This window comes from Nerophis ophidion, linkage group LG21 (assembly GCF_033978795.1).
Source record: "Nerophis ophidion isolate RoL-2023_Sa linkage group LG21, RoL_Noph_v1.0, whole genome shotgun sequence".
In the NCBI taxonomy this organism is placed as follows: domain Eukaryota; kingdom Metazoa; phylum Chordata; class Actinopteri; order Syngnathiformes; family Syngnathidae; genus Nerophis; species Nerophis ophidion.
Genome location: NC_084631.1, coordinates 10,138,675 through 10,152,845, shown reverse-complemented (window position 1 = coordinate 10,152,845; position 14,171 = coordinate 10,138,675). Strand labels below are relative to the sequence as shown.

At 39.2% G+C, this 14,171-nt stretch overlaps 1 protein-coding gene across 1 annotated transcript in view; it reads right to left on the bottom strand.

The window, feature by feature from the left end:
* Positions 1 to 231: 231 nt before the first annotated feature.
* The window catches only part of drd2l (dopamine receptor D2 like), a 49,567-nt gene continuing 35,627 nt past the window's right edge, over positions 232 to 14,171 (bottom strand). The window contains exons 7-8 of the mRNA XM_061881875.1: positions 13,768 to 14,131; positions 232 to 3,368 (exon numbers count right to left, since the gene is read on the bottom strand). Coding sequence (XP_061737859.1) covers positions 3,172 to 3,368; positions 13,768 to 14,131 — 561 coding nt within the window. The 3' untranslated portion in view covers positions 232 to 3,171. The remainder of the gene's footprint in view (positions 3,369 to 13,767; positions 14,132 to 14,171) is intronic.

Sequence of the window (14,171 nt, the reverse complement as noted above, 5' to 3'; positions counted from 1 at the left end):
GAAGGCTACAACGCTGACTTCTATTAGCCGCATCCTCCAAGCATTTTTTATCATCTTTAAAATGCAGAGGAGGAAAAAAAAACATGTGTGTTCTTGTCTCTCATAATAATTGTGAAGGATAGGCATAATTCTAAAAAACTGCAGTTCCCCTTTACCATTTACTTAAATCGTCTCGGTTTGGGGGATGAGAATACTTGTCATCTCCCAAATAAATGAGTCAAAACATGCATCTTTTCTCCAAATACAATTGCATTCACCTACCGAAAATCAGGAGCATCTACTGTGGCAAATGGTTGACCCTAAACTTCGTAGTCAGAATCTGTCACATCTAAATGAGAAAACATTCATTTCAATAAAACAGGTAATTAGCAGCTTTGACAATTAGGCGAATGGCGCTAACGTTATAGTTGGTACCTGTTGTATTCACCACAGATGACTGCTGCTGGGATGAGATCCAAGCAGTTCAAAAACGCGACATTTAGAGTTATTGCAAGTTTCAGCATACTGCTTGTAAGTCCTCCTTAAGTCCGAATAGCAATCTTGCAACTTTATTTCGTAAAATACAGCCAAGCTTTGGGCGCCATGTTTCTTGCTGTATGACGTCACTACACCTGTTGCTTAGTGACTACAAATGTTGCGTAATGGCGTCATTCCAGCCCGAAGGAATCGTTAAGGGAATCGTTTGAAAAATTGGAAAGCGATTCTAATGAATCGATTCACTGGGAACCGGCTCTGAAAAAGAAAGAACCATCCATCCATCCTTTTTCTTCTGCTTAGCTGAGGTTGGGTCACGGAGGCAGCAGCCTAAGCAGGGTAGCCAGGACTTCCCTTTTCCCAGATCCTCCCGGGGATCCCGAGGAGTTCCCAGGCCAGCCGGGAGACATAGTTTTCCCAACGTGTCCTGGGTCTTTCCCGTGGCCTCCTACCGGTCGGACGTGCCTTAAACACCTCCCCAGGAAGGCGTACGGGTGGCATCCTGACCAGATGCCCAAACCACCTCACCTGGCTCCTCTCGATGTGGAGAAGCAGTGGCTTTACTTTGAGTTCCTCCCGGATGGCAGAGCTTCTCATCCTATCTCTAAGGGAGAGCCCTGCTACCCGACGGAGGAAACTCATTTGGCCGCTTGTACCCGTAATATTGTCCTTTCGGTCAAAAACCAAAGCTCATGACCATAGGTGAGGATGGGAATGTAGATCGACAGGTAAATTGAGAGCTTTGCCTTCCGGCTCAGCTGCTTCTTCACCACAATGGATCGATACAGCATCCGCATTAATGAAGACGCCGCACCGATCCGCCTGTCGATCTCACGATCCACTCTTCCCTCACTCGTGAACAAAACTCCGAGGCACTTGAACTCTTCCACTTGGGGCTAGATCTCCTCCCCAACCCGGGAATGGTACTCCACCCTTTTCCAGTCGAGAACCATGGACTCGAACTTGGAGGTGCTGATTCTCATCCCGGTCGCTTCACACTCGGCTGCGAACCGATCCAGTGAGAGCTGAAGATCCTGGCCAGTTGAAGCCATCAGGACTACATCATCTGTAAAAAGCAGAGACCTAATCCTGTTGCCACCAAACCGGATCCCCTCAACGCCCTGACTGCGCCCAGAAATTGTGTCCATAAAAGTTATGAACAGAATCGGCCTAAGCTGCCCTTTGTCACCTATTCTGATCAAGAACTTTAAAAAAAATCTCATCCCTAACCTCATGTCACTTCACCGACTCGTAGCAAACCACTCCATCTATCCATCACGGGGGGTGCTGGAGCCTATCCCAGCTGCACACGGGCGGAAGGCGGGGTACATCTTGGACAAGTCGCTCCTTATCACAGGGCCAACACAGATAGACTAGGGCCAATTTAGGGGTTAGTACGTGTGCCTCGCAATTCGAAGGTCCTAGGTTCGATCCTTGGCTCTGGATCTTTCTGTGTGGAGTTTGCATGTTCTCCTCGTGACTTCGTGGGTTCTCTCCGGGGGACGTGAACCACTCCCTACACAAAATGATATTAGCTCCAAGAGACCAAGACGTTGGTCGCTACTTGGCTCCAACTTCAATATGGTCCCAGCCCGGAGAACCAGCCCAATTTTCCCTCAACCGGAACACATGTTTACTTTCAGGCACGACTTCCCTCGCAAGGATTGGACAACATTGAAACATCTTCATACAGGTTTCAATACCACCATGCATTGCTGGGGCCTGCCCATGTGGTGCCAAGGAACAGACCGCCCACCACCTCGTCAACAAGTGCTCAGTTGTTCCTTCACCCACCGAACTGGACCTCAAAGACCTAAAACCCACCACAGTGAGCCGGCTGTTTAGTGTCGCTGCTTAGAGAAAAGTGAAAATTCTTGAATTGTCTTGTTCGGAACTTAAGTCTGCAGTGCTTCCTGTGTCCACCGGGTGTCCTCAGCACAGGAGGATCTTGATGAAGGCCTTGCGGAACTCGATGTTGAAGGTGGTGTAGATCAGTTGTTTCTTCACCCACCGAACTGGACCTCAAAGACCTAAAACCCAACACAGTGAGCCGGCTGCAGCTTGGTGTCGCTGCTTAGAGAAAGGAGAAAATTCATGTCGTCACCTTCCATGTGTCCATTTTGGACTTCTTGAATTGTCTTGTTCGGAACTTAAGTCTGCAGTGCTTCCTGTGTCCACCGAGTGTCCTCAGCACAGGAGGATCTTGATGAAGGCCTTGCGGAACTTGATGTTGAAGGTGGTGTAGATCAGTTGTTCCTTCACCCACCGAACTGGACCTCAAAGACCTAAAACCCAACACAGTGAGCCGGCTGCAGCTTGGTGTCGCTGCTTAGAGAAATGTAAAAATTCATGTCGTCACCATCCATGTGTCCATTTTGGACTTCTTGAATTGTCTTGTTCGGAACTTAAGTCTGCAGTGCTTCCTGTGTCCACCCAGTGTCCTCAGCACAGGAGGATCTTGATGAAGGCCTTGCGGAACTCAATGTTGAAGGTGGTGTAGATCAGTTGTTCCTTCACCCACCGAACTGGACCTCAAAGACCTAAAACCCAACACAGTGAGCCGGGTGCAGCTTGGTGTCGCTGCTTAGAGAAATGTAAAAATTCATGTCGTCACCGTCCATGTGTCCATTTTGGACTTCTTGAATTGTCTAGTTCGGAACTAAAGTCTGCAGTGCTTCCTGTGTCCACCGAGTGTCCTCAGCACAGGAGGATCTTGATGAAGGCCTTGCGGAACTCGATGTTGAAGGTGGTGTAGATGACGGGGTTGACGGCGCTGTTGAGGTAGCCCAGCCAGGTGACGGCGCTGTAGAGCGAGGGCGAGATGCAGCAGCTGGTGCAGTGGGCTTTCAGCACGTGGGTCAGGAAGAAGGGCAGCCAGCAGATGATGAAGACACCTTGGACACCAGGAAGACCTCTGGTCACCATCACCATCATCATCAGCCTCATTCCAAAGTGTTGCAAGCGTAACAATACCGTAAATTCCGGACAATAAGTCGCTATTTTTTCCCCTACGCTTTGCACCCGGTGCGACTAATTCATGGATTTCACTTTGCAGACGGCCATAACCTGCCCTTCTTTTTTCTTCCTGTTGTCCGTAGTGTTTCTACTTGTACGGATTCTTCATTCATCACTCCAGTCAACGTTTCTAAGTTTTACAATATAACTAAAACAATTCTTACTCACTAAACCGCCCCATGTGTAGGAGTGTTTTCATGCACATTTATACGAGCTATCCTAATGTGAAGTGAATTTTTTTGTGAAGTGAATTATATTTATATAGCACTTTTCTCTAGTGACTCAAAGCGCTTTACATAGTGAAACCCAATATCTAAGTTACATTTAAACCAGTGAGGGTGGCACCGGGAGCAGGTGGGTAATGTGTCTTGCCCAAGGACACAACGGCAGTGACTAGGATGGCGGAAGCGGGAATCGAACCTGCAACCCTCAAGTTGCTGGCACGGCCACTCTACCAACCGAGCTATACCGCCTCACAATGTAATGAAACTAGCGTCGTTAGCATTAGCCAATCCGCCACCATGTTTACGAGTGTTGTGTATAATGTGTATTCACAATATGTTGTGCAAAGGACATTTCAACATTTTTGGAAGTTTATATTTATTTTGTACTTGACATTGCTTAAAGGGTTAGGCGCAATAAGTTTTCAACTTCAGCCTAAACCCTTTCGGTCTGCAACATATTTTTTTTCTCATTTTCAATCTATGTATGTGAAGTGAAGTGAATTATATTTATATAGCACTTTTCTCTTGTGACTCAAAGCGCTTTACATAGTGAAACCCAATATCTAAGTTACATTCAAACCCGTGTGGGTGGCACCGGGAGCAAGTGGGTAAAGTGTCTTGCCCAAGGACACAACGGCAGTGACTAGGATGGTGGAAGCGGGAATCGAACCTGCAACCCTCAAGTTGCTGGCACGGCCGCTCTACCAACCGAGCTATACCGCCCCACAATGTAATGAAACTAGCGTCGTTAGCATTAGCCAATCTGCCACCATCTTTACGAGTGTTGTGTAAAATGTGTATTCACAATATGTTGTGCAAAGGACATTTCAAAATTTTCGGAAATTTATATTTATTTTGTACTTGACATTGCTTAAAGGGTTAGGCGCAATAAGTTTTCAACTTCAGCCTAAACCCTTTCGGTCTGCAACATTTTGTTTTTCTCATTTTCAATCTATGTATGTGAAGTGAAGTGAATTATATTTATGTAGCACTTTTCTCTAGTGACTCAAAGCGCTTTACATAGTGAAACCTAATATCTAAAGTTACATTTGAACCAGTGTGGGTGGCACTGGGAGCAGGTGGGTAAAGTGTCTTGCCCAAGGACACAACAGCAGTGACTAGGATGGCGGAAGCGGGAATCGAACCTGCAACCCTCAAGTTGCTGGCACGGCCACTCTACCAACCGAGCTATACCGCCCCACAATGTAATGAAACTAGCGTCGTTAGCATTAGCCAATCTGCGAACATGTTTACGAGTGTTGTGTATAATGTGTATTCACAAAATGTTGTGCAAAGGACATTTCAACATTTTCGGAAGTTTATATTTATTTTGTACTTGACATTGCTTAAAGGGTTAGGCGCAATAAGTTTTCAACTTCAGCCTTTCGGTCTGCAACATATTTTTTTTCTCATTTTCAATCTATGTATGTGAAGTGAAGTGAATTATATTCATATAGCACTTTTCTCTAGTGACTCAAAGCGCTTTACATAGTGAAACCCAATATCTAAGTTACATTTAAACCAGTGTGGGTGGCACTGGGAGCAGGTGGGTAAAGTGTCTTGCCCAAGGACACAACGGCAGTGATTAGGATGGCGGAAGCGGGAATCGAACCTGCAACCCTCAAGTTGCTGGCACGGCCGCTCTACCAACCGAGCTATGCCGCCCCATGTATAACTGTTTGTTTGTTGAACGAAGAACAATAAACTTGGACTTGAAGTGTCCGTGTTAGTATTATTAACTTACAATGGCATTCTTTTTGTATTGTTTCACTCTCGTAAATTCACCAAAACGTCACCCTGGCGTTATTGAGTCTTTTTAGCTGATTGGAGAGCTAGCTCACGCAGCTAGTTGGTCCATGACGATTGCTTCTGTTTTGCTTGATCCGCCGTTTTACTGCCGTGTTACAGACACAGTTTGGAGAGAATTAAAGGCCTACTGAAACCCACTACTACCGACCACGCAGTCTATATATCAATGATGAAATATTAACATTGCAACACAAGCCAATACGGCCTTTTTAGTTTACTAAATTACAATTTGAAATTCCCTGCGGAGTTTCTTGTTGAAAACGTCGCGGGATAATGACATGTGTTTGTGACGTTATTGGTTGGAGGGGACATATTAGCCCAGCACCACTTACGGCTAAAAGTTGTCTCTTTTCATCGCATAATTACACAGTAATTTGGACAGCTGTGTTTTTGAATCTTTTGCAATTTGTTCAATTAATAATGGAGACTATAAAGAAGAATGCTGTTGGTGGAAAGTGGTGGATTGCAGCTGCCTTTAGCACCGAGACACAGCCGGTGTTTCTTTGTTTGTTGTGAAGCTTTAACACAGAGCGGTCAAGCGAAGATGTTTCTCTACGTCAACCAGCAAGTTTCTGGATGGAAAAATTGTGATATTAAGTCGGCTCTTACCGGAGACTTGAGTGGATTATGCAACCTCCTCCTGTAGCTGTCAAAAAGGCAGCAGTCATCTTGGCTTCTCTCCGAGACAGTGGTGTTCACCGCAGCCCTCCGACTTTCAGGTATGACTTTATAATCTCACTAAAGCACTATTAACACAATAAGGAGATAAGGGATTTCCAGAATTATCCTAGTTAATGTGTCTAATAACATCTGAATCGCTCACACTGCCGTAGCCTGGAGCCGTCGCCTTTTCTTTTTGTTTTTTTAATGCTTCACTCTAACTTTCCTCATCCACAAATCTTTCATCCTCGCTCAAATTAATGGGGAACTCGTCGCTTTCTCGGTCCGAATAGCTCTTGCTGCTTGTGGCTATGATTATAAACAATGTGAGGATGTGAGGAGCCCTACAACCCGTGACGTCACGCGCACATCGTCTGCTACTTCCGGTACAGGCAGGGCTTTTTTATTAGCGACCAAAAGTTGCGTACTTTATCGTCAATGTTCTGTTCTAAATTCTTTCAGCAAAAATATGGCAATATCGCGAAATGATCAAGTATGACACATATAATGGACCTGCTATCCCCGTTTAAATAAGAAAATCTCATTTCAGTGGGCCTTTAAGGTATGTAAATAAACATTTACAAAAAATGTCTGTGTAAGTAACTCATTTCGCAACATATATATCTGCAACTTGTGCGCTCTATTGTCCGGAAAATAGAGTATATATATTGCCTTCTTACAGCTTTTGAACACAATGATGTAAACTACACTTAATATAATACACACACATGCCAACACACACATTCGCTTTGTTTGTTGTCAGCTAGTCATAGCGATTTATCGAAGTTCGCTTTCATTTAATATACATCCTATCGTAACAACATCATGACTGTGATTTGTAGGGGTGTGAATCTTTGGACACCTCACGAGTCGATTCGATTCCAATTCCTGGGGTGACGAGTCGATTCAGAATCAAGTCTCGATTTAAACCGACTCTTGCAATAATTATTATGAAACTTTTTCGAAACAAACAGGTCAGAAAAGCTCCTTCTGGTTGCATGTAGATGGTCTACAAAAATATTTGGAAAAATGTATTTTCATTAAAGAAATAAGGAAATAAACACATAATAAAATATTTTCCAATTTTTGAAAATTATGAATCAATTAAAATTGAAACGAATAAGTTTAAGTTTATTCTTTTGGACTTTTTTTAGTACGTTTAAGTGACGAGCAAGAACACCAGATAATTATTTGATTTATTTTTTATATTCCGTAGTTGTGAAGAATATAAACATAAAATAGATACAGTGGGGCAAAAAAGTATTTAGTCAGCCACCGATTGTGCAAGTTCTCCCACTTAAAATGATGACAGAGGTCTGTAATTTTCATCATAGGTACACTTCAACTGTGAGAGACAGAATGTGAAAAACAATCCAGGAATTCAAATTGTAGGAATTTTAAAGAATTTATTTGTAAATTATGGTGAAAAATAAGTATTTGGTCAACCATTCAAAGCTCTCACTGATGGAAGGAGGTTTTGGCTCAAAATCTCACCAAAATGGATACATGGACGATACAGCAGAGGTTTGGGAGAATGTCATGTGGTCAGATGAAACCAAAATAGAACTTTTTGGTACAAACTCAACTCATTGTGTTTGGAGGAAGAAGAATACTGAGTTGCATCCCAAGAACACCACACCTACTGTGACGCATGGGGGTGGAAACATCATGCTTTGGGGCTGTTTTTCTGCTAAGGGGACAGGACGATTGATCCGTGTTAAGGAAAGAATGAATGGGGCCATGTATCGTGAGAATTTGAGCCATCAGTGAGAGCTTTGAATGGTTGACCAAATACTTATTTTCCACCATAATTTACAAATAAATTCTTTAAAATTCTTACAATGTGAATTCCTGGATTCTTTTTTCACATTCTGTCTCTCACAGTTGAAGTGTACCTATGATGAAAATTACAGACCTCTGTCATCATTTTAAGTGGGAGAACTTGCACAATCGGTGGCTGACTAAATACTTTTTTGCCCCACTGTATGTGTCAAAATACTGCAAATACTTTAATTGGCAGACTAATTAGTTGGTTGAGGCTAAAGACAGCGAGCCAAGCTGACCTTTGCACGTCCATGAATCCATGCATGGCTCGGCAAGATGGAAGTATAATTACATATTCAGCACTCAGCTGCGATCGATATCAGGAACCAATAATCATCTCTGACGTATACTTGATTTCCTTGAGTGCTTTTAGCCATTAGTGCTTCTAGCCAACAGTGCTTTATTTCAGGAAAAAAAATATATAAGAATAAATTGCACTTATTGGCTCGGCCTGTGTTGCGCGTGTGCCTACATTCAACAAAATAAATGATATAGTAAGTCAGATTGGAAAAAAAAAAAACTGCAAACAGTGTTCATGTTTATATTAAAACTTGATATAAGTTTATTTTTAATTAAAACTGTGTATGTTATTTTACATTAATAATTACAAATTATTAATGCATTGTGTACGGACATTTTTATTTTGGGAGAATCCAATGAAAAAATATTAGCTTGATTTTGAATAATTTCATACAAATAATATCAACTTGTGAATATTACTAAAATATAGTTGACATTTTTTTTACCTTAAATAAGCGCTATGAAAAGGATCAATTCATCTCTACTTTAACATTTAGATGTGTTTTTTAACAGTATTATACCTTAATTTTAGGAAATCAATACAGTAGTTATAAAATGAAACATTAGTACATAAATCATATAAATAATACATATAATAAAACATTTAGAAAAACACACATAATTTCAAGAAGTTACAGCATTAATTGTAGAAGTTTGTAATTGTTCATTTCGGATTGGTTTATTAGGTGTTCTAGTTCATAATGTATACATTTTAGGCCATGTTAACTTTAGATAACTACTGTAGTTAAGTATTTGTAAACATACTCAATTATTGTAGTTAAGTATTTGTAAACATACTCAATTATTGTAGTTATGTATTTGTAAACATACTCAATATTCTACTAATGTATTTGTAAACAAACACAATCATTGTAGTAATGTATTTGTAAACATACTCAATTATTGTAGTTATGTATTTGTAAACATACTCAATTATTGTAGTTATGTATTTGTAAACATACTCAATTATTGTAGTTATGTATTTGTAAACATATTCAACATAAACATACTCATCGGCCACTTCATTAGGTACATCTGCTTTTCAAATGTATGTCAACATTTGAATGTTGCATGACGTGTGTGTGTGTGTCTTACTACATTTTACATGTGTTATTGTTTGTAAACAACTACATTTTGTATGCGTTATTGTTTGTGTACAGCTATATTTTGTATGTGTTATTGTGTCTAAACAACTACATTTTGTACGCATATTTTTTTGTGTATAACTATATTTTCTATGTGTTATGTGTCCAAACAATTACATTTTGTACGCGTTATTGTTCGTGTATAACTATATTTTGTATGTTATCGTGTGAGTACTACTTCACTTGTCTATGAATTGGTGTGTAAACAACTACATTTTACATGTGGTAGAGTGTGTGTGCGTGTACAACTACGTTTTAGATTTGTCTGTATGTGTACAACTACATTTTTCATGTCTTATTTTGTGTGTACAACTACATTTACATTTTACATGTGTCTGTACAATTACATTTTACATGTGTCTGTGTGTGTACAACTATATTTTTCATGTTATTTCTACTTAAAATTAGTGAGTGAATTGAGAGTAAAACTAAATTTTACATGTGTCTGTGTATGTACAACTACATTTTTCATGTGTTATTTCTACTTAAATTAGTGAGTACAATTACATTTTTAGGTAAATTAATGAGTGTACAACTACATTTTACATGTGTTTTTACAACATTGTGTGTGTGTGGGTCTGTGTGTGTGCGTGCGTGTGCAACTACATTTTACATGTGTCTGTGTGTACAACTACATTTTACACTTGTTATTTCCACGCAAATTAATGAGTAACACTAAATTTTTACGTGGGTTAATGAGTGTACAAATACATTTTACATGTGGTAGTGTGTGTACAACTACATATTTCATATGTTATTGTGTGTACGACATTTTTCATGTATTATTGTATGTGTACAACTACAGTTGTGAGTTAATTAGTGTGTTCAAGTACATTTTTCATGTTATTGAATGTGTACAATGACATTTGTACATGAATTAGTGTGTACAACTACATTTACATTTTACATGTGTCTGTGTGTGTACAACTATATTTTTCATGGGGATTTGTACTTAAAATTAGTGAGTGAATTGAGTGTAAAACTAAATTTTACATGTTTCTCTACAACTACATTTTACGTGTGTGTGGGTGTGTGTGCGTCTACAACTACATTTTACATGTGTCTGTGTATGTACAACATTTATTATGTGTTAGTGTGTGTACAACCATATTTTACATGTGTCTTTGCGTGAACAACTACATTTTTCATGTGTTATTTCTACTTAAATTAGTGAGTACAATTACATTTTTAGGTAAATTAATGAGTGTACAACTACATTTTACATGTGTTTTTACAACATTTTGTGTGTGTGTGTGTGTCCGTGTATGTGTGTGTGTGTGCGTGGGTCTGTGTGTGTGCGTGCATGTGCAACTACATTTTACATGTGTCTGTGTGTACAACTAAATTTTACACTTGTTATTTCTATGCAAATTAATGAGTACAACTACATTTTTACGTGGGTTAATGAGTGTACAAATACATTTTACATGTGGTAGTGTGTGTACAACTACATATTTCATATGTTATTGTGTGTACGACATTTTTCATGTATTATTGTATGTGTACAACTACATTTGTAAGTTAATTATTGTGTTCAAGTACATTTTTCATGTTATTGAATGTGTACAATGACATTTGTACGTGAATTAGTGTGTACAACTACATTTACATTTTACATGTGTCTGTACAACTACATTTTACATGTGTCTGTGTGTGTACAACTATATTTTTCACGAGGATTTCTACTTAAAATTAGTGAGTGAATTGAGAGTAAAACTAAATTTTACATGTGTCTCTACAACTACATTTTACGTGTGTGTGGGTGTGTGCGTCTACAACTACATTTTACATGTGTCTGTGTATGTACAACATTTATTATGTGTTAGTGTGTGTACAACCATATTTTACATGGGCCTTTGCATGAACAACTACATTTTTCATATGTTATTTCTACTTAAATTAGTGAGTACAATTAAATTTTTAGGTAAATTAATGAGTGTACAACTACATTTTACATGTGTTTTTACAACATTTTGTGTGTGTGTGTGTGTGTGTGTGTGTGTGTGCGTGTGTGTGTGCGTGTGCAACTACATTTTACATGTGTCTGTGTGTACAACTACATTTTACACTTGTTATTTCTACGCAAACTAATGAGTAAAACTACATTTTTACGTGGGTTAATGAGTGTACAAATACATTTTACATGTGGTAGTGTGTGTACAACTACATATTTCATATGTTATTGTGTGTACGACATTTTTCATGTATTATTGTATGTGTACAACTACAGTTGTAAGTTAATTAGTGTGTTCAAGTACATTTTTCATATGTTATTGAATGTGTACAATGACATTTGTATGTGAATTAGTGTGTACAACTACACTTTTCGCATGTTAATGCGTATACAACTACATTTTTCATGTTATTTTAAATGTGTACAACTACATTTGTACGTGAATTAGTGTGTGTACAACTACATTTTTCACGTGTTATTGTGTGTACAACTATATTTTACATGTGGTAGTGTCTATATAACTACATTTTTATCTGAATTAGAGAGTGTACATTTCCATTTTACATGTGTGTACAATTACATGTTGTACTAAATTTTACATGTGGTAGTTTGTGTACAAGTACATTTATATGTGCATTAGTGTGTGTACAACTACATTTTACATGTGGTAGTGTGTGTACAAGTACATTCATACGTGTATTAGTGTGTGTACAACTACATTTTACATGTGGTAGTGTGTATACAAATACATTTATATGTGCATTAGTGTGTGTACAACTACATTTTACATGTGGTAGTGTGTGTACAAGTACATTTATACGTGTATTAGTGTGTGTTCAACTACATTTTACATGTGGTAGTGTGTATACAAATACATTTATATGTGCATTAGTGTGTGTACAACTACATTTTACATGTGGTAGTTGTGTGTACAAGTACATTTATATGTGTATTAGTGTGTGTGTAAAACTACATTTTACGTGTGGTAGTGTGTGTAAAAGTACATTTATACGTGTATTAGTGTGTGTACAATTACATTTTACATGTGGTAGTGTGTGTACAAGTACATTCTACATGTGGTAGTGTGTGTAAAAGTACATTTTATATGTGGTAGTGTTTGTATAAGTACATTTTACATGTGGTAGTGTGTGTACAAGTACATTTTACATGTGGTAGTGTTTGTACAAGTACATTTTATATGTGGTAGTGTTTGTATAAGTACATTTTACATGTGGTAGTGTGTGTACAAGTACATTTTACATGTGGTAATGTGTGTACAAGTACATTTTACATGTGGTAGTGTTTGTATAAGTACATTTTACATGTGGTGTGTACAAGTACATTTTACATGTGGTAATGTTTGTATAAGTACATTTTACATGTGGTAGTGTGTGTACAAGGACATTTTACATGTGGTAGTGTTTGTATAAGTACATTTTACATGTGGTAGTGTGCATAGGTACATTTTACATGTGGTAGTGTGCGCACAAGTACATTTTACATGTGGTAATGTTTGTATAAGTACATTTTACATGTGGTAATGTTTGTATAAGTACATTTTACATGTGGTAGTGTGTGTACAAGTACATTTTACATGTGGTAGTGTTTGTATAAGTACATTTTACATGTGGTAGTGTGTGTATAGGTACATTTTATATGTGGTAGTGTGTGTACAAGTACATTTTACATGTGGTAGTGTGTGTACAAGTACATTTTACATGTGGTAATGTTTGTATAAGTACATTTTACATGTGATAATGTGTGTACAAGTACATTTTACATGTGGTAGTGTTTGTATAAGTACATTTTACATGTGGTAGTGTGTGTACAAGTACATTTTACATGTGGTAATGTGTGTACAAGTACATTTTACATGTGGTAGTGTGTATAGGTACATTTTACATGTGGTAATGTGTGTACAAGTACATTTTACATGTGGTAGTGTGTGTATAGGTACATTTTACATGTGGTAGTGTGTGTACAAGTACATTTTACATGTGGTAATGTTTGTATAAGTACATTTTACATGTGATAATGTGTGTACAAGTACATTTTGCATGTGGTAGTGTGTGTACAAGTACATTTTACATGTGGTAATGTGTGTACAAGTACATTTTACATGTGGTAGTGTTTGTATAAGTACATTTTACATGTAGTAGTGTGTGTACAAGTACATTTTGCATGTGGTAGTGTGTGTACAAGTACATTTTACATGTGGTAATGTGTGTACAAGTACATTTTACATGTGGTAGTGTTTGTATAAGTACATTTTACATGTGGTAGTGTGTGTACAAGTACATTTTACATGTGGTAGTGTGTGTACAAGTACATTTTACATGTGGTTTTGTGTGTGTGTCCTCACCAAGCACAATGGCCAGCATCTGCGTGGCCTTCCTCTCCTTCTGCTGCGACATCCTCCCCCTCGCTCGCTCCTTGGTGCCCGCCCACCTGTCCCGGCCCCCGCTGTGCTCCCGCCAACCCTCGCGGCCCCTCATGCCGCCCTCCAGGGTTGGGGGGCGGGGCATCAGGGCCGAGCGCGTCACTGTGGAAGGGAGGGCGGACGGAGTGGGACCCACCGAGATGGACAGGGAGATCCTGGCCCGGCCCGGGTGCGGGTGGGAAGAGGTTTGGGGGTCAGGGGGCGGAGCCAAGCTCTGCTCGGTCTGCGGCAGGAAGCGACCTGGCTCCACCTCTAGGGGGTGCACCACTGCCTCTTTGGCCAAGGTCTGGGTGCACACAAGGGGAAAATAATTTGAAATAACAATA